This window comes from Triturus cristatus, chromosome 8, assembly GCF_964204655.1.
Source record: "Triturus cristatus chromosome 8, aTriCri1.1, whole genome shotgun sequence".
Taxonomy (NCBI): domain Eukaryota; kingdom Metazoa; phylum Chordata; class Amphibia; order Caudata; family Salamandridae; genus Triturus; species Triturus cristatus.
In genome coordinates, this window is record NC_140591.1 from 1,320,662,635 (window position 1) to 1,320,684,684 (window position 22,050).

Consider the following 22,050-nt stretch of genomic DNA (forward strand, 5'->3'; position numbering starts at 1 on the left):
GAGTCTGCCTACTCCCACATTTAACCTCATGGGCCAAGAAGTAATGAGAAAGCAGTGACCTTTGATGCAAAATGGGCAAGAGAAAGAGATACCTATCCAGTAGTTCAAATGAATAAAGTGAAACCAGAAAATCTGGGGTCAATGCCAGCTTGAACAAACTGTGTAATCCTAGGCAAATATTTCATTTCACTGAGCCTCCTTTTTCTGCTTTATCACAAATAAGAGTGCCTTCAATTGCGTGAGTTCAAGAGGCACACAGTACAAAAATGTCTAATGTTTAACAGACTTTAAATTTCTGCTCCATCTATAGTAAACTAGGCCACATATGAGGTACATATGACAAATGGCTTGCCTCTGATTTTAGCCGTGGAATTGTTGTCAGGGTAGGGGGAAACATGAATATTTCTAAGTTTGTTTTAAAACTATTACTTTTAATAAATGCCTCTCAATGTAATGACATAATCTGAGTACTAAAATGAAATGCATCCGCATGTTAAAGAAATACGCTTTCCTTATAGTGACTTCCTAAAAGTTTTATATGATGTTGGTTGCATGATTTACATGCCATTCAGGTCTTTGCTTGTGCACAGGCTCATGGAGTCAAGGCTGACCCTTGGCTTGGTTCTTTCAAGATTCTCCCTGTTAATATGTTCACTTGACCATCTCTATCAAGTCTGCAGCAAAGGTAACTTGATGTCACTGTTGGTGAAGACACAAGCTTTTAACTGGCAATGCCAGGCAAGACCGAATAAGTAATCAAGTTGGGGGTGCAGCACCCATACATCCCCCCACCCCCACCACCACCACCACCACCCGGAAGTTACGTCCCTGCTAGAGAGTCTGTACAAAGGATTAGCAAGAGTGAAGTGCTCACCAAACTCTTGAATTGGCATGCAGATACTGGAAATATTTTGTACTAGGCGTGTGGAAGGTTGCAATATCTGGGCATGTGGAAGCAGAGTACATTTAAGTGGCCATATGTTTTGCTAGCAATGCTTGTTGCATGAAGATTTCACAATACCATTTATTCGGTACAATGATGCACGAAATGTATATTAGTGAGCAGGTATAGGCTGACAACATCAGAGCATGTGAAAGCTGCCAATACATGTTATTGGGCATGGGGGTACACACACACAACCACACAAAATCTATTAAGGACACTGCCATTATTTACATTATTGGGTTAACATATAGAAACACCTTAGTGGAGTAAAAGTCTTGCAATCAGATCATCTTCTAACTAATGAGACTGTACCAGTATGTTTTAAAGAGTACAATTCCTTTATTATCTCATTAAGTGAGTATGGAATCAACCACAATCCAATCAACCACAATCCAATTTAACGTGCTTTGAAATTCCTACTAGGTCATAAACAATATGACAACCCTGATGTAGTAGTAGTAGTATTGCACTTGCTTGAAGGCCATAAAAGTATTACATCCAATATGTCAAAACACATTAAAATACTTAAAATATGCAGTCATCAAGTAAAACCATTGATAGACAATAAACATACAAGTACACTATTTAAAACCTAGGACCATTCAATACTCTAATAGTTGTTCTCAGGGTTCCCATCTAAAATGCAAAAAGTAAACATAATTCGATTTAAAATTACATCGTCAGATTAAAGATCAAGTATCAACCTAATTTAGAAGCATAAAAATAGCAGCAAAATTCCAGTTGTTGGCACCTGTCTCCTATTAACAGTTATTTAGATAAATCATTATGAAGTACTGCACAGTTTTCTAAGTGGATACTTGAATAAACAGAAATTAGATAGAGTATGATTATGCAGTTTGTGCCTCCTCTTAACATATATAATTAAGGGTTACTAGGGGGCAACCCTTTTGATCTTATGTTCGATACCCGCTGTAGAAAACAAGAAACGGCACACACAATCGATTCCTTCAAGTCACTTTTCAGAATTCTTAATGCCTCCCAGAAGTGCCTCACACCCTCCAGTTTACACACTGCAAAAATCCATTTCTTATGAGGAAGTGAATAGCTGGGGCAAAAAAAGAAGAAGTGTTCTTCTGTTTCCTTTGCCGACGGGCAGTAAGGACAATAATTTGGAGAGCTGCCTGATTTGTCCCACTTAGATGAAAACGATCTTAGTGGTAAAACACCGCATCTAAACTGGACATAGAAGCGTTTTGCTTTGAAGGGATAAGTTCTGGCCATATATGTTTCAAAGATAGGAGAACATTTATGACTCAGGAACTGCCCTTTTAAGCTCCCATCTGATTGGTCGTTCCAAGTCTGTCCCAATAAACCTTTTTTAGTTTCTAACCAACAACTTTGTAAATTTCTGCTGGAGAGTTCCATAGTTCCCCCATTTTAACCATTTCACACTGCTTCTTGACATGTTTTAACTAAGGGGTACAAACTTGTCTATCACAGGAAATTAATTCTGCTGGGGATTCTCTACCGTAAATCTACTCCAGGATTTTCCAAAGCTGCACCCAAAACACTCCGTATCTCACACTAGGTGATTCATGGGACTATTTTCTTGCATTGTAAACTCACAATCAAATCAGAAATCTCAAAAACAACATGGCTCCACTCCTGATTATTTCCCCATTTACAAAACCGTATATTAGGTAGCTCCTTCTCTTACAAACATCTCTGGAACAAACACCCAAGAAAAAAAAGAATCATCAGCAGTTATCTAGAATACAGAAAGGTAATTTACACTTGGCTAATCATGGGCCAGCATGCGAGATGCTATGCTTTGTACACGCCACAAGCAAGCTACACATAATACCCTTTTTGTATTCTGCTTCATGTGCAAGACACTGCTTCATTCCCTAACACTAAGTCTGGAGCACATCTCTGGGCTTCATGCCTTACATCCAAACATGTCAATCTTATTTTACATCTCAACACTTCTTCCAACTATGTATAGCAAATGAGGTAGCTACCACAAGGCATTTTGGAGCTGCATCAAGAGATAGGAAGGTTCTACAGAAATTTTACAAAACAATATACCATTCATGGTATAACCCTTGGTAAAAGCCACATGGAGATGCTGCCATGTAATGACAAAGAAATTAAAAACAAAGAACCAAGTTTGGATAAACTCAAATTTCAGTGGGCTACACCCGTCCCCCATGTTTGTAAAATAACGGTATTTCAACCCAAGAACAGAGATATGTTTTGGTTGTATGAGCATAACTGGAAACAGGAAAAATGGCCAATACTAACATTCCTAATAGTGACCATCCACACTTTTTTATGCTCTTGTCACACTGAACCTTTTCTCACACCACAACACTTTCACAAATTCCCCTTCATGAAAATACTCAAAGTGAAGAAGCAACATGTAATGGAATACAGATCTTTTCCTCTATTGTTGTCAACTTAGAAGTGGCTCATACCGGTTAGCCTTGTACATCTATTTATCTTCCAAATCCCTTACAATGCTTACTTTTCTGTAGTCTTGCCTTTTCTGTAACATCAGCATACTCTCAGCATACACTCACTATACATCCACACCCATGTCTTCTAGTGATGCACCATTCAACACTAGGCTCCCAGATATGAATCTAAACCTAATTTTTAACTCCTCCCAACATGGGTTCCTCCTTCTTCATCATTATAATTCTTACTCTTTTCACCTTCCTACCCAAACATATTATTCTTACAAATATACACTTCACTCCAACATTTGCACACCATGTACTTCTAAGTCGACTATGGAGGGAATCATCTGAGGTATTGTAAACTGTGGCACCAAGTGACCAATAAAAGAAACTATATAGCACTTTCAGGCAGGAGGTGGTCAAGGATGTGGTGCTCTGGTATTCTTTGAGGCCACCTACTAAGAAATATGGATAGGAACACAGTATGGTCATCGGTAGGCCATTGTACTATGTTATGGATATTAAACAATACTTTCACTATTTCATCTACTTCCTTTATTGGTGTTTTTGGTACCCTGGAAAGATGATACCATGTAACGCCAGCTACACTTTTCAACATGACAATAATGCTCTTTGGACTAAAGGTAAATATCACCACTCAACCCACTAGAAATCTTCAATTTACCTTCCAATTCCACCTTGCATTGAAGATCTTGATTCTCACTACCTACACTTTTTACCTTCTAAACTATATGATAGTTCACACCCCTGAGCTCACTCACCCTTACCACTTAGAGTCTCCTGTAATCAGAAAGAAAGCAAAGACTCCAGGATTCACCCCCAGACAGATGTATGAGAAGCAGAGACATGGAGATTCTAAAAACCTGACAAGCACATGCACACATACTGAGGACATAGAAAGATGGGAGTACTAAAAAACCGAGGGGTACACCCCCCATGGAAACATACGAGCACTTGGAGCACACATTGAAATCGCTCATATACACAGGGGGCCACAACCACTAGTCAGACATATGCACATTAGGTGGTCAGACAAATGAAGAATATTTTTGCCAAGAGCTTACAAACACACGGGAGAACATGGGAGTACAGGGTATACTGACACCTGAAGTGCAACGCAAGGGGAGCAAGAACCTGCACTCAGGTTCATGGAAAACACAGACATATGCAGAACACCACTGAACATGGGAGGCTAACCAACACTTAAAGAGCATAACAGCACATTGGGGGCATACTGATAAATACACAGAATACAGGGCCAGATGGGGAGCACCTCTACAATAATACTGTAGAAAGCAATGCTATGTTCAAATTGTGTCTTTACCATCAATGTCTGTATGTATGACATCAACAAATAGTGCATCTGTAGGATCCAATCTCTCATCTGGTGGTTTTCCACTGAATAAAGGTCCTGCAGGATCAAGGCCTAGATATAAAGAGAAGGTTTTAGAGCAGTGGTGATTATTAATACAAACAAATTCAAGTCATTCCCACGTGTACATTTTGATGTTCACAGACAGTATACCCATACTTTTGTCTCCACTGGTTGATTTGTGAATTTTTTACCACCTTCTTTAGTTCTTTTAGATTCACCTTAATTTGTTAATCTTTTAGTGCCAGAATCAGGAGAACAAATACAGCTTTTAGAAGTCTTCCAACCCTTTGCGGCTGCAATCCATTTTTTTAAAGTTGTAATCATGTTTATCTTTCTGTCAACCATGATAAAATCAGTAATCTAATACATGGCTAAACCTTATGCTTATCTGCTGTTGAAGGAATTGTCCCGAGAGAGAACCCATTTCCCATATAAATAGTGGTGCAGAGGCATTCAATCTTTTTTGCAGATTCCACAGAGAAATGTATACGCAGGTGGCAGCATTGTCCCTTTGTACTAATATGAAGAACCTTTCTCCTAAGACTACCTTTTGTGCTAAGGTATGCTATGTGATCTAAGGGGTTGAATTTCAGCATGCTCATCTCTGGCCACTGTCTACCTGTTTCCCTATTCTCAGTATCTTCCCACTTTTCCATTCTCAGCCCTTATTCCTTACAATTCTGTACAGGAAATGTAAAATAGAAATATCCACTTGGAATACACTAAGTGAAATCCCATATCATATTTTACTGAGACTCAATGGCCGTAGGCAGTTGTATTCTTGATTAGTGCCTTTGGGGCTCGATAGAATGTATACATTAACATTTCTAAGTTGCCTATTAATGGCAGGTCCGGAAAGCTGAGTCAAGTCTTCTTAAAATTTCCAGGGAGCCTCTCCTGTAGGACAACAGCTAGATAAACCTTATCAGAACTTCAAAACACTTCAAGTCACCACCACTTGGACTCTGCAGGAGGAGCTAGTTGGTGGGACCTACCATACACAGTCTTTACTATACAACACCACCAACTCCCAGTGCTTACTCTACTTCATCTCATCTACTCTCAAGGTGGCTGCGTTCCCAGTGACAGAAGGAGCAGACAGCAGTACCTCTGTGTCCCATATTGCTCTAAGCCTGCCAGGACATGTTATTTTCTTCCCTTAAAGAATCTTGGACACCAGGGACCCTGGCCACCACCTATACCCTTTACATCTACTTTCTTTCACCTTCACCTTGCAATCTCAACACCAAAATCCTAAACCAGTTGCTACTCTCAACGATGCTTTACAGAACACCACCTCCACCCTGAAGCCCCAGGCTGCATAAATGCAAGCTACAATCTTCACCTACACCACCACCTTACACCTATACCACCACATGCACCCACATCACCATCTACAGAGCACCTCAATGAAAAGAGAGAGACGTTGTAATCACAAAATAGCTCTGCAACTCTCCAACATCAACTCTGGAACAGTCACAAAACATTCTTCCACTGACTGGTGTTCTCTCTCTTTCTTATTGCAATACCCTTCTTAAATTAACATTATTTTTTGCAAGTATTCAGCTAACTTGAATTGGCTCTAGAAAACACTGAGAGGCCCGGAAAATGTACCTGATTTTTCACACCAACGAAGTTACTGATACCAGCGGTAAGTACATGGGTGGGGACAATCGAGCCCATTAAGAGTTGGGCCCTAATGATTCACTAAGAAATGAGTAATTACCGTAGGAATCTATAATTCTGTGTTGAATTCACCACGTGTTTGTTCATTTTGATTTAGACTTTCCCCTGGAGGTTTTAGCCCCCGAAATCTGCGGGTGAAAGTTAAGAGATCTGCAGTGTTTCCGCAGCTCTCATAATTCCGATGGGGCAGGTAACTGTTGTTACCAGCCCCATTTAAATTAAGAGGCCGCTCAGAATGATGCCCCTAGTGGAGATTTTGGTTTTGGCTAGGGTTTTCAGTATAACACCTCATTGCTTAATTTGAGCCTGTGGTTTTCGGTGCTCGGCACCGGCACCTAATTGTCAACACCGGGGCTTATAACAGTCTGCCACATGGTGACATTGTCTGTCATATTTAAAGATGAGCACAACAAGAGTTGTTTAATAATTCAATATACATAAAAAATTACTATTGACTGCTGCCCAAGACATTCTTATAGCTTTGTGGGCCTGGAATAGTCTGATTTGTCACACATGTAGGAGTGTGATGATTAGTAATTGTGTTGGTACTGCCATTGGCAGCGCTAGGAGGGACAATGTGGGGTGCAAGCTGCAGTGGCCTTGTGACGAGAGCCCTGGCACTTCTTTGTTTTTTACAAATTAAGCACTGTGCCACCTGGACCTTATTCACACAGGACTTTAGTAAGCCTAACAGCCTTAATTTGTCCGAAGTTCTACATTTGCGGTGTCTGCTCCCAATGATAATCGCATCGCTCCCATTTGAGGTATTGATGAGCAAGGCAGGTAATGTTTAGCTGTGAGCCTAGAACGTCCATTAGGATCATCCAGGCAAAGTTGCTGATTTCTCTTAACTGTGCCAATAGCCGGTTTTAGTTGTTAAAATCTAATTTTACAAAATTAAACGAATTCATGAAATTCTTTATTACATTGTGACACTAGTGCGGATTTATTTGCATACCTAGCCCCAGATTGAGATGTATTTCTTGTTGATGCTGCATTAACAAAATATTAAATAGTGTTGGCATCTAATACGGGGAGACGTGTCAAAACAAGTCATGACGTGCCAACACCCTGGTGTCAAGGAAATGATTGTTGACATCTCTGCTGCAGGAAATATATGAAAAGCAAGAGAAACGTGACAAAAGAGTTATTGTTCACAGACTGAATAAGCAGGTCCTTGGTGGGAACGTGCAGCCTTAGTCCCACGGTGTTCTGAGAATTCTTTGAAATCTGGCATGGCCATGCACCTAAATGCGTTGAACTTCGTCAGAATCAGTAAACGACCAACAGGCAGTCCGAAGAGCCTCCAATTATTTTTTGTGCGTAATTTTCATTTGACTTTTTAATACAAACACACACTTGCACCAATGAACATTTACACTTTGGAGCAGAAAGGCAGCAGTACAGTGTTAGCAAGTACAGCATGATGTATAACACACATCTTAAGGGTTGGCTTGGAGGGGCCACAGTGTCATCATCCATTGGTTCAAGGTTATAATACTTAATCCAGGTGCCCCATATCTTATGAAACGTATCTACTTTTATAAGCAACTTACTACTTTTGTAAGTGACCTTCTCAGCTCCCATGTATAGGTCCATTACCACCCTCCATTCCTGTAGAGATGGTGTCTCAGGAGCACCACAGTGTTTTGCTAGGTCCCTCTTTTCCACCAACAGACCCAAGTTACTAAAAAGATGCTTGGCCTGTGGGATGTCTACACCTGTAAGGTATGCTGAGAAACACATATTTGGGTTCAAGTGGGAGGCCCACCCCTTGTGTTTTTGCCCAGTTCTGTCATTATCGTTTGCCAGTAGATTTGTATGGTCAGGCAGATCAAAATTGTGTGAAGGAAAGACCCTCTATCTCTCCTACATCGCAGGCAGTCAGGAGAATCCGCCCTCCAATCCTGTGTAGTCGGACACGATCATAGTAGACCCGATGTAATATTATAAACTGAATGAGTCGCAGCCTTGATTTAATTGTCATCTCCCTAGGGCGCATTAGCCCTGCCTCCCAATCCGTGTCATCCAGTTCCCCCATTTCACTTTCCTATTTTCGCCTTAGTGTATTTAGGGAATCAAGGGCTTTGTTATTAATTGTTTTATATGCTTTTCCCTCTATTTCTCTCATGAGCAGCCTACCCTCCATAGGAGCATACATTAGAAACATCCAGGCCCTCTGTATTCTATGCATGAATAAGTTGCATATATTTGAACAACTGTGTGCTTCGTAATTGGTGTTCGCGTTGAAGGAAGCTGAAGGGTATTAGGCCGCCGTCTTCAAGGATGTCACCAATTTAGATATACCTATTAAATCCCAGGTTCTAAATCCCCTCAGTTTCCCAAGTTCCTTAAATCTCACTCCTGTCCAGAGTGGGGTCTCTCGGTGATTCTATTTGCCCATCCAATACACTTGCTAGCAATAATTCACACATCTATCATTACCTGAGTTGCCGGCAGAAATCTTCCCGCCCCCTTCCCCCATACAGGTAGTGGAGGTAGGACCAGGATTTAAATTGTGTTCTTTCTAATTCATATGTGGGATGAACATCAATTGCATAACCCCAATCATTGATGACTACTAGATGAGCGGCTCAGTAGTAAGCTCTGACGTATGGGAGGGCGATACCACTGCTGTATTGGTTTGATTGCAACGTCCGCAATGCTACTTTGGGGTGCCGATTATTCCATAATAGCTTTCTTATTTCCACATCAATCTTAGTGAAAATCTCTTCTGGGATTTTGTAATATGTGTTTTGTAGTATATATAGGAATTCGAGCAGGGTGATCCTTTTAAACATGGCTGCTCTGCCAAGTATTGTTAATGCTAGTGGCTGCCAACAGTTTTCATCTGTGTGGAATTCTGATAACACCCTCCTAACGTTCCACTCTAGACAGCGCTCTCAGTCTGAGGTTATATAAACTCCCACATATTGGAAGCCCACTGTGTCTGTTCGCAGCCGCCCTTGGAGGGTGGACCTATCCAGCTCCCTGCCCATGGGTTAAAGGATGGATTTTTCCCAGTTAGTGTTATACCGGAGCGGGCGCCATAAATCTCTAAGACGTTCAACACCCTGGGAAGTTACTCTTTTGGCCGAGTAATGAATAACAGGATGTCATCTGCATAACGCAAAATCTTTTCACCCCAGAGGCCATATCTGTAGTTTGAAAGCCCATAATGTCAGGATGATCCTGACCAAGCAAGCCAGTGGTTCCAGGATCAGGGCAAACAGGAAGGGGGGCAGAGGGCATCCTTGTCAAGTCCCCCTTTCAATAGGAAACTCTGAGGAGAGGACCCAATTGACTCGAACTGCTGGTAAAGCAGTGCTATCCAGGTCTGGAATTTAGGGTGAATCAGAATCTCTTCAGAGCTTGCATCAGAAATGGCCCTTGTACTGCATCAAAGGCCTTTTCAGCATCTAATGAGAGAAATTTGTGAGGGTCTTGTCTGGGGTGGACCTCTGCAGGCCAATTGTGGAGTCTACAGAGGTTGTAGCTAGTAGATCCCCTTGGCATAAACCCCAACTGTTTTATATGAAGCCTCCAATTTTAAACAGAAAGCACTACAAATGAAGTGCAAGAATCTACTTGAGACAAAATATTTCCCCGTTTCCTGTATTCTGGCAAAACATTCAATTTTTACCTGAATGAAGGACTTTGAACAGGAAATACAAGCCAGGTTCTGTTTAGTATGTGCTGAATGTCTGCAGACATGCGTGCACAATTCAACTCTACAAGCACTAAAAAACGCTTTTGTCTTTAACGAAAACCCCCTAAAGAATGTTCAGAATCTTTATTTGCATTGTGTCTCTGAAACATGTGCAGGGGATGCTTGTTCCTTCTAGAGATCTCTGTAATAACATAACAGCCTCTGTAATAACGTCACCACTAAAATCAAGTACAATATGAGAAATATTCCATGTTCTCACAAACCTTTAGTCCAGACACCACCATGGAACTTTTTTATTATTATTATTATGAGCTTGTAAAGCGCGCAGCTACCCACAAGGGTTTCCCGGCACTGGACGAAGGTGGCAGCAGTCGCAATGGCAGTTAACAACAATCCCGGGAAGCAGAAACTATGAGGACTGCCAGCTTAAAAGCAGTGTCTTCACATTCTTACGAAAGATAGGCAGGGAATGACAATTCCTATAAGAGATCGGCAGAGAATTCCAGAGTTTCGAGCCCAGGTGGGAGAACGAGCGACCCTTCATGCGGGCAAATCGAAACCTGGGTACTACAAAAAACGAGAGACTAGATGATCTCAGCTGCCGGATGGGCACATAGGGTTTCACCAAGCTTTGAATGCAAGAAGGGGCCAAGCCATGTCTGGACCGGAACATATAACATAAGGCCCTAAATTCAATACGTTTGTTGACCCTGAGCCAGTGTAGTTTATGAAGCAACAATGAAGCTGAGGCATATCTAGGCAGATGAAAAAGAAGGCAAGCAACTGTGTTCTGAATGATCTGTAAGCGATGGATCGAGAATTTGTCTGCTCCCAGGAGTAGTATGTTTCCATAGTCCAATATGGATGTCACCAAAGCCTGCATCACTGTTCTCTGCGCTACCAGGGGAATTAGCCAGAGGATCTTCTTGAGCCATTTCAGAACAGAGAAGCAGGTGGCCTTGACCTTGGGCACCTGAGGCTTGAGGGAGAGGTTATTGTCAATGATGAAGCCTAGATTCATAACCTTAGTTACTGGGGCAGGCAGTGGGCCCAGGGAGTCCAGCCAATGACTGACTCCCCAAAGATCAGGGTTATTTCACAGAACCAGGACCTCAGTTTTATTGCCATTAAGCTTCAATGCATTTCTGTTCACCCAGAGGGAGACATTTCTCAGACTAAGCTGGAGTAACGAGGGATATTGATTCTGAGCAGCATACAATGAGAAGATGATCTGAGTATCAGCAGCGTATGAGAAGAGGATATGTCCAGACTTCTCAATAATGTCCGCCAGAGGGCGAACATAAATATTAAAGAGCAGAGCTCAGAATGGATCCCTGGGAAACACCAGAGGTTAGAGTTAAGGTCTTGGATCTTATATTGGCCAAGGAACCTTGAAAGGTGTGATCTTTTAAAAAATAGGTCACCCACCTCAAGGCCCAGCCTTCAATGCCCAAAGCCTCAAGTCTATCTATCAAGATGGAATGAGACACTGTATTGAATGCCGCCATAAGTCAAGCAGGATGAGAGCAGCTGTATTACCAGAATCGAGCTGTACTGAGGTACATACCCTGCACTCAAAGATGTGTTAAGAAGATTAAGAATCACAGTTAGGGCAACATCATCTAAAAGTCTGAGTTTTGAAGGAGGAAGGGGATCAAGCGGGGAGCCAGACTTGATAGAACTAGTTACAAATGGGGGTTTCTAGTTGGCAATGGTTCGCACCTTTATCCAAGCAGGGACCCTTCTTCCTAGTCAGGGTAAGGGGGATACACTTCTAAAATAACCCCTGCTCACCCCCTTGGTAGCTTGGCACAAGCAGACAGGCTTATCTCAGAGGCAGTGTGTAAAGCATTTGTGCACACATACAGTAATACAGTGAAAACCCTACAAATGGACACCACACTAGTTTGGAAAAATACATAATCCTTATCTAAACCAAACAAGACCAAAACAACAAAAGCCAGAATACAGTAATCAAAATATGACACTTAAAAGGTAGAAACATTTATGTCCATAGCAAATTATAGTTGCAACACTTTCCACACAAAGTATCTTGGATGCATCACGGTCACAAACAAAAACTGCCGCAGGGAAAATGATGTGTCAGTTCCCTACTCCAGAGGAGGTGATGTGTAGCTGCCTTACTGCCACGCAGGGGCGGTGATGCGTCAGTTCTTACTGAAGGGGAGGTGATGCATCGGTGTCTTGCTGTGCAGGGAGGTGTTGCATCAGTTTCTTACTGTGGCCTCAGCGTTCTTGCAGACATGGCACCCAGGTACGATGCGGGATGATCGGGGATACATAGGTTCTCGATGCTGCGGCGACGACACTACGTTGGTCTCTCTAGCCGCGGTCCCACATTGTGTTGGTTTTTGCAGTCGCACTGCAGGGCCAGCATCGGAATTGGTGTGGGGATCTCATACTTTCGCGATCGGTGCGCGGGATTCAGCGTGGAGCAATTTTTCGAGCCGCGGGCAGGCGCTGTGTCGGTTTCTTTGGAGATGCATCGGAAACAGGTGCGGATGCGTCGTGCTTCTTGAAGTTATGTTTAAATTCCAGATCCCCACAGCAGGAATAACATCCAGAGGTCCAACTCAGCAACAGGCACCTCTTAGCAGGTCAGGACTCCCTGCAAGGAAGTTCAGGGCAGCTGGTGGTGAAGTCTTTGTATCCATGAGACTTCAAAACAGGTCTGAGAACCTTTTGCAAGTCTGCTTGCGTGGGTGGCACAATGAGTGCTGCAGGCCCTCTATCAGCATTTGACTTACAAGCCCTGGGCACACACAGTGTACTGTACTAGGGACTTAGTAGTAAGTCAAACAAGCCAATCTTGGAATCGCCAATCCATAATAACAATTGACACAGAGATCATATGCACTTTAGCACTGATCAGCATTTGTAAAGTGCCCAGAGTCCTAAAACCAACAAAACAGAAATAGGAGGCCAAAAAACAAAACATCTGGGGGGTAAACCCGCTGGAAAAGCCAAGTCAAACATTACCCAGTACCAGTTGCAGTGTAGTCAGGTCCAGAAGGGACCATCACCTAATTTTGCAAGGTTACTCAGGCTTATTAACCGAGGGGTTTATGGCCTGGTGTGCAACTGCTTGGGTTGCAGAAAAAAACGGACTCACTAATTTAGTAGCATCCGTGGCTAATTGATGGTGGATTAACTCCACTTTGCTTTGGAAGAATGTAGCAAGATCATCACACTGAAGTTGAGAAAAGGAAGGGGGCGGCAGAATGGTACAACGCTGACGAAAGTTTGTTCACAACTTTGAAAAGAGTCTTCTGGCAATGTTGGGAGTTAGTGACCTTCTACGTGAAATACTTTGCACAAGCAGATTTACAAAGGCCATGATATTTTTTCAGTGCTGCCACATATTCTGACTTCGCCTCAAATGCATAATGCTTCCTCCATTGTCTTTCTAAGGTTTTACAACTGTTTTCTTCGTGTTTGAGGACATCGGTAAACCAAGGGGCAGGAGTATACATTCTACATTGCAATTTAGATATCAGTAGTAGAATCGAATTTGTGGCCTCCGTGAGCCATTGGTGCATAAATATTTGGTCTAGGTTAAGTTGGGAAGTACGGGTCGGCGATTTGTTGTAAAGCAATATATTTAACTTGGCCATGTCGAGTTTGAACCAGTTCCTAGTTTTAGGTTTTCGAAGTAGGGAGTTGAAAAAGCCTTAATTCTAAACGGCACAGCATGGTGATCCGTCCAGCAAAATTAAAGAGGAGGTGCGACGGATAAGGTAGAAAGGTTGGAATAAATAGGGTCCAAAAGATGCCCTGCAACATGAGTAGGTGCAGAATTAAGGAGGGAGAGATTTAGAGTACCCAAGTTGTCAATGAGAGCTGAGGCTAAATTGTTTCCATTTCCAATGGTTTCCAGGCTTTTTTTACTGTGTCCTTCAAGGGCAGTATAAGTCCTAAGTATTTTCCTTGCTTAAATCACTCGTTAAAAAAAAAAAAATGAAGTTGTATCATGAAGCCAGTTAACTTATGTTGATAGCCTACAAACATCATTTGATTTGGTGGATTACATGGGTCAAGCAGCAGGAGTGGTTGACCCCCTTAGAGTACTGTTGATTTGAGAGATGTGTATGCTCACTTTCAGGTTTGCAGTATTCTAGTCTTGGTTCTAAATGACAATTTCTATGATTTCTTAACTTGATAGGGCAAATTGACTGCCGCATCTGTAGGGTTTGAAACCATATGACAAAATAACGGTTTTGCGGTACTCTACGTATTTTAGAAATGTTGATTATTCTGACACTGTATTCCCAGAAAAGTTGTTCTGAACTTTTTTATTAGTCATGTAATTTCCTTTCCGGACAACGTGCAAAAACTTTCCTAGCTTTATTGTTGGTAACTCGGAGCTGAAACAGCCTGTTTCATTTTTTTCCAAAAGGAATTTTGTATTTTTTTAAAGTAAAAAGTACTTAAATTAGAAAAAAGGAAACAACAAAAAATCATTTTTTACAGTACTATTCATAAAAACAAATTTGTGTCTGCAAATGTTTTTGGAGAGTAACAACCCGTTCAGACACCTCCTATCAGAGTTCAGGTCTAGTCGCGGCATGGCAACAGCCTTACACAACATCTAAAATTAGCTGCTCACCACCTTTAACAGGTCCTTAAATGGTTCGGGCATAATTGATCAAAAAGGTTCCCTTAATCACTTGATAACCCGAGACTAGTGTTAACTGCGCTGCCCTTTTCTGGCTCAGAATATATTTGAAGAATTATACCCAGAAATTCAAGCTTGGCTCCTGCGTTGAAATTACCAGTGTTGTCTCTTGTGCCCCACATCAATCTGCACATTTTCTGGCCCTGTTCACAAGCTGCATGAACTTCTTAACCCCAATCACATTGAACTCCACACGTATGCAGAAGACATCCAGATACATCTAAAACTTGAAGCTCGACATGGGCATCTTCAAAAAATGCCAATTGCTTGAAGGACATCGAACAATGGATAACATGCAACCGGCTATATATTGAGCATGACAAAACAGACATCCTGCCCCAGGATCCGGGAATGTTGTCTACCCTAATGGTTTGATGTTCAGCATTATGCTTCCCCCAAAACTATCCTGAAAGCACTAAAATTAGATATTGTGTTCAACAATAACCCTTTCTGTATGTTCCAGCTAATGCATTCACCAAACATGCATTCTATCACCTTTGACTAAAGTATGGAATTCTCATTCTATTTGCATTCCTTCACAAAAATATTCTTGTTTTGTGCAGTGGGCAACGCATGACCATATTATTGCTATTAGACAGCACAACACACTGCCTAATTGTAAAACTGTAATAGGCATTATGGCTCTGTCTACAGTACCAATAAGGGACAAAATTGGCTTGAATGTGTTGTGAGTGATTACCTGTGACTGAAATGAATCCAAGGATGACACCCATCGCTTTTTTTTCTAAGTGAGACGCTCAAAGTGCCACAAGTATGCTCAAACATGGGTCAGTGATCAGCAGCTGCCTTGCAACAAGTCCAACACCAGTCTGGGGTGGTTGCGCTGTCATCGACACGTGACCCAACCTGGCAGTTCGGGCAGGACCGTTCCCAATGGATCCAAACCAAGGCTGATATACATATGACTGGTCCTGGTCTTGATCGGCACAGAAGACAAATGGACTGTAATGTGACCAGATGTTACCAATCGAAGAGATTATTTCAAGCATTCCACCTATCACTTTTTTTGTTTTTCTAGATTACAGTAATGTAATCTAAGCAGGGTTGCCAAAGAAAGATCTTGTGAGTCTTGCAACCCTTGATATCCTTGAAATAAGATGGTAAGACATCTTGTCTAGCCTCAGTATGATTCACAGGTTACCGATCAAGAAAGAAGCGAGTTCAAGACCAATCTTGGACTCAGGTTTAGATGAAAAGTTACCTATGCCATTTCCAAATCTTGGCCCACAAGTCCCTGTATGGCAACAGACCTTGCAATGATTTTCCAGTCCTGTCATCCCTCCAATACCGTGAGATCATTAAATCACCTTGTTATCTGATCCTACAGATACAGCTTCTACATGGCAGATCACTCCATATGCAGGATTCTACTGTGCGCAACAGTCTTTCTACACTGGTACGGGTTAAAAAGGCTAAGGAACCTGAGGTATGGCCTAGGCTACATGCAAGCATTCCCGCCCATCACTTTTTGTGTGTTTGGTCTAACGCTCTTAATAGCCATGGGTATGCTCAGACACGGGTCCTGTACACACTGTGCAGCTGGAATCAAGCTGGATGACCAGAGAGGCCAAAATATTTTGAAATTGGTTTTGAATTGCTTGTGTTCTGGTCCAGGCAGGACTCGGCTTGGGATTTCTGGCTGGCCTGCTCCTATTGGAGAAGAATCAAGGCTGATTTGCATGTGGCCTGGTTTAATCGGAGGTGGCATGGTGGGCAAAAAATGATAGGTTGGAATGCTACCCGGGCGATTGTCAGTAGTTCGACTATTTGCAATCATTGCTCCCATTATGTTTGTGTTTTGATATCACCACATAACTCCATTTTCAAACCACTTAAAGCCTATACGGATTATTTTGGACCATGTAACAATAAAACTATGGTATGGTTGTGCTGATATGAACATGACATGATTTTTTTAAAGGAATATTTATTATTTTCGAAAGCACTGTTAGAATCAAATTATAGTAATAAGGTAATACAACAGCTGCAGTACAGGTTGCATTCAAGCCTTCAGTGGTTGGGTGTCTAATAAAGAATCGATGGGTTAGGGTGCAGCTAGTGTTTGCTCCGGGGCATCTCCATCGACCTGTGAACAAATGTTTCTATACATTTGCTTCTAACTTTCTATGTCTTATCTCAATTTCGAATCAGTTTCAACAGTAGTGATTTGCTCCTCTTCTGCCATCATTTTTTTAATTGTTAAACAATTTTACATTGCCCCCATGGGAGACTCTGTCCGCTGTTCCTGAGAGGATTGATTGTTTGAACAGTGGGGGCCACGAGGAGAGGAGAACCACGCTCCTGCATTTCCGTTTTTGCTGCTGTCCTGCGATCATCTTGTTGTTGCTGTTCCCACTCGCGTTTCCCGCTTTGCGGGAACCACTCGCAGCTGGGGGGACCGCGGACCAGAGGAAGGCTCACTACATCGCCCACAATCCATCTGGGCCTGAAGCCGCCTCCCCGTCCCGCCCTCTACAGGTGGGATAAATTCAACCCCTGCACCGCGCATTGCGGGAGACTCTGTCCACTGTTCCTGAGAGGATTGATTGTTTGAACAGTGGGGGCCACGAGGAGAGAAGAACCACGCTCCTGCATTTCCCTTTTTGCTGCTGTCCTGCGATCATCTTGTTGTTGCTGTTCCCACTCTCGTTTCCCGCTTTGCGGGAACCGCTCGCAGCTGGGGGGACCGCGGACCAGAGGAAGGCCCACTACATCGCCCACAATCCATCTGGGCCTGAAGCCGCCTCCCCGTCCTGCCCTCTACAGGTGGGATAAATTCAACCCCTGCACCGCGCATTGTGGGAGACTCTGCCCACTGTTCCTGAGAGGATTGATTGTTTGAACAGTGGGGGCCACGAGGAGAGGAGAACCACGCTCCTGCATTTCCCTTTTTTCTACTGTCCTGCGATCATCTTGTTGTTGCTGTTCCCACTCGCGTTTCCCGCTTCTCGGGAACCGCTCGCAGCTGGGGGGACCGCGGACCAGAGGAAGGCTCACTACATCGCCCACAATCCATCTGGGCCTGAAGCCGCCTCCCCGTCCCGCCCTCTACAGGTAGGATAAATTCAAACCCTGCACCGCGCATCGCGGGACGAGCCGGGCGAAGCCCGGGCAAAGGGCGGGCCGTCTGTGGCCGTCCGGGGTTCGACAAGGCTGGGCTGGGCCTCCCCTCTGAAAAGTGTTCTAGGAGGTGCACGAGTAGCAAGTATTGTATCTTATGTGACTGTCAACTGGAAGAATTCCTTTACTAGGCACAGCTAGAGGTTCAATTAATTATCTTTGCTGAGGCGTATATGCCAATGTGTACACGATCTGGTAGGGGCTCGAGGGGGGTAGTTGGGGCTGGTGCTGGTTGTGTTTCCGGGACTATGGACCAATTTATTACCCGGGTTGTCACGGTAATTGAAAAAGAAATTGCCATGACAGAACGGCGTATTTCTCGGGAACCCCTGATTGGCAAACGCTCATCGTTGGGCTCTCTGGCACTAGCCCCCTCCCCAGTACGCCCAACTGTCCCTCTAGTTAATGTCTCACCTGCTCATGCACCTGATCCTTTAGTTAACGACTTATTAGACCCTAACCATCCACGGGTTGTCACGATCAGGGCTAGCCTGGACCGGCTAGAGAGCTTGTCTGCTGCGGCTCCGATGGGAGGTGAGAGCGTCCCGCTAGAGCCACGGCTGATTGAGACTTCTGCACTCTTGCTTCCTGTTGCTACCTTACCTCGCCAGGTGGATTCTTCCGCCCCTTCTGTGCCCTTACCACTGGCAGCAAAAGGCCTAGCTGCTAGTAAAAGGAAACGTCCGGCTAGTCCGCGTAAGGGCAGTTATCTAAAACCCTTTAAGAAACCTAGGAGAGTTGGAAGTAGGGTGGGTTGGTCCCATAAGGGTGCAGGGGTGGGTCCCGGTCATCCCCTGGGGCAAAAAGGGGGAGTAGCCACTGGTATTATTGTAGAGAAGACATGTGTGGACTTGACGTCTGACCCCCCTGTATCTACTGAAGGCCCCACTACCGAAATTCCATTAATCACCCAGCTTGAAAAAATCGTGAAATCATTGTTGATCCCGGTACTAGAGAGAGTGAAGGGGCTAACAGAACGACTGGACAGATTTGAGCAAGTCACCCTTGACAATTTCTTCTTCCTAAAATCTCTCATTAAACTTCATTCTAGGATTAGGGAGGATGGCTTAACTGGGAATCCTGCTCCGCGTGAACTACCTACTGCCCCAATAAGTCTATCTAATACCTGTGGGGCAGCCAAGGGGGTGGTTGAGGAAAATAGCCCTGTTGTACAAACTGCGGCCTCCTCTGGGGCTATCCCAAAGGTTGGGGCGGCCACAGTGGGGGTCTCAGCGAAATCTAACGCAGCACTGGGTAACATTGCCCATCCAGTGATGACTGCGGGGTTTGTGGGCCCAAGTACAAGTGGTACCGCTATGATAAATAAACTTAGCGATAATAACTGTACTGGTACTAGTAATACTAAATCTGGCAAAATAACTTCAATTCACACTTCTCAACCAAGAAATGCCCCAAGCATTGTGCCTGTCCCCATTCCTAATTTACCCCCTGACTGCCAACCATTTGTGGCAGTACTTACTGGGGTCCCTGTGCTGTAACCAGGCAAACAGGAGTCTTATGCCGAACTCAAGAATAAAATCTTATTTTGGCTGAAAGAAAATAGACCTCTCCCTAGTTCACTGGGTGGTCGGGTTATCCATGTGAGGAGGGTTAGCTGGTTAGGCACCCGGCCCAAAGACATAATGGGGGACTGCATTATAGTCAATTTTGAAGACCCCAGGGTAGCCACCTATGTTTGCAGCTTTAATAATAGTGAGGGAAGTATGGGCTCCAATATAGGAATTGGTACACGTGACCTTAGTTTTTTTAATCACCATGCAGCCCCTTTACGGTCCGCTAGAGCGGCTAGTTGGGAGGGATGGAATGGCAGGCATACCTCTTATTATCCCCACCACTCCAGCCTGCTTCGTCAAAATTCATGCCCATACCTCACTTGGCCCTGGCAGAATTGTTGACAAAAGAGTGACCGACCTCTCACGAAGTCACCTGCCGTATATGTTGAAAAAGAGAGTGTTGTTATAGATTGTAAAGGGGTAGTTTTGGACCCACCCAGTCATAACCCATTTCTTTTTGAGGGTAGTGCTCCGTCCCTTATCGTGGAGTTAACAGGTTATTCAAATCCCGATGAGTTTGCCTCTGATGCCCCAAACCAGGTGGAACTGGCGAGCGATGTACCAACCATCTCTGCATTTTAGGATAGTCTACCTGTGCAGAGGCTACCCCCTGCACAGGCTGCAGTTGATGTCGAGGTTTTGAAGATTGTCAGCTGGAACATAGCGGGCATTTCTCGTAATTTGGACATACCGGAATGGAACTCTTTTATTGAGTCATTCGGGATATGTTTATTCCAGGAAACCTGGTGTCTGGAACCCCGTTACAAGGTTGGCTATACTACCTACTTTGTATCTGCAATTCCTTCGTCCGCCGGGAGAGGTCGACCTTCAGGCGGTCTATTAATCTGGGTAAGCATCTTATTAGGGTATCACATAAGGTGCATAGAAATTAAGTCCCCAGACTTGCAGAGACTAGTGGTTAGAGGGTCTTCCGGGGGGCGGACTTTAGAGATCTTTAATATTTATGTTAGATCCCCGAAAGGGGGCACGCCCTCATTGACCCTACTGGGCTTAGAGGATGCACTGAGATCTTGTAGGACTGATTCGTATGTCATGTTAGCAGGGGACTTCAATTGCACTTTTGAACCCCTAGCTGAGGATGACATACTAGGCACCCAAGAAGAAGATGTTAGGAGAGGGATTCCATCCCTGTCAATTCCACCCATCAAGAGCTGGACCCAAACTGCTATCCATTTAAATGCCCTAACCCTGGAATATGGTTTGAGGGCAGTAAATAGACGGTCAAAGTCGGATTCTTGCGGGGCCCATACCTTCAAAAGGGTAGGACATTCATCTCGAATCGACTACATCCTGTTGAATTTCAAGCTCTGGGGTCATCTGTTGGATATGGCAGTCCTCCCCTCATCTGACAGCGATCACAATCCGCTGTCTTTGACACTGTCCCCTATGTGGACAGTTGTGGAGAAACTGCAAGCCCATCATGTGTGGAAGTCAACAAGTGACGTTTGCCCCTCGAACTGCGGGAGGCGCCTTAAATGGAAAAATGTGGCTCTTGACGAAGGCAAGATCGTGGAAATGAGATCAATCATGACCAATGCCTTGTTCAGACTAGATTCCTTTATGCCAAATGACCATGAGATCTCCACTCTTTTTAACCATACTACCAATGCACTAGGTGATCTCTTCACTATGCGAAACCCAGGTCATAGGGCCAACAAGACAGGGCGCCCCAAGGGTAACCCTGGCTGGTATTCTGCTCCCTGCAGAAGTGCGAAAAGGGATTTAATTATCGCAGTTAAACTCAAGGATACCGTATTGATTAGTATAGCCAGGAAGTTGTACAAGGCTATTAGCAAGGCGAAGAAAGAATGGGAGAACCAGTTCTGGAGTGACCTAAAATTGGCAAGTGCTGGGAGGGATTCGAAGGGTTTTTGGGATTTAATAAGAACCAGGGACAAACCCATGGATTCCCTTATAACATGTAATATCCCTGAGGCGTCATGGTTTGACCATTTTTCCAACCTTTATACTGTGACAACGGGGGTTGGAATAGATCCAGTCGAAACATTTTTGGTTGATTCTTCAGGGTTGAGTGAGGATCTCCTGTTTACAGGGAAGGAAGTAGAGGATGCGATTTCGTGCCTTATCCCAAATAAAGCTGCGGGTCGGATGGGCTACCCGGGGATTTGATTCGTATGATTTCATTAGAATGGGGAAAGCTCATAGCAGCATTGCTCAACGCAAGCTTCTATGATGCCCCTCTCCCAGATTCCTGGAAGGGCGCTGAGGTCGTCCCGATTTTTAAAAAAGGGAGTCGGGACGATCCAGCTAACTATCGCCCTATAAGCTTATTGGATTCATCGCAAAAGGTGGCAGGAAAGGTGGTCTTAGGGAGGATACTCCAGTGGGCAGAGGAGAATAGGATACTTTCTGATTTTCAGGCGGGCTTTCGGTAAGGTACTGGGACCATTGAGCAGTCATTTCGTCTGCTGTTGTTATATTCAAAGGTGATTGTGCTGGGCAAAGGTAATCTGTACCTTGCTTTCATAGATTTACG

The 22,050-nt window shown here is 43.8% G+C and overlaps 1 protein-coding gene across 1 annotated transcript in view; it reads right to left on the minus strand.

Moving 5' to 3' along the window:
- Positions 1 to 22,050, minus strand: part of LIPI (lipase I) — a 165,059-nt gene that overhangs the window by 81,142 nt on the left and 61,867 nt on the right. The window contains exon 4 of the mRNA XM_085623039.1: positions 4,715 to 4,816. Coding sequence (XP_085479165.1) covers positions 4,715 to 4,816 — 102 coding nt within the window. The remainder of the gene's footprint in view (positions 1 to 4,714; positions 4,817 to 22,050) is intronic.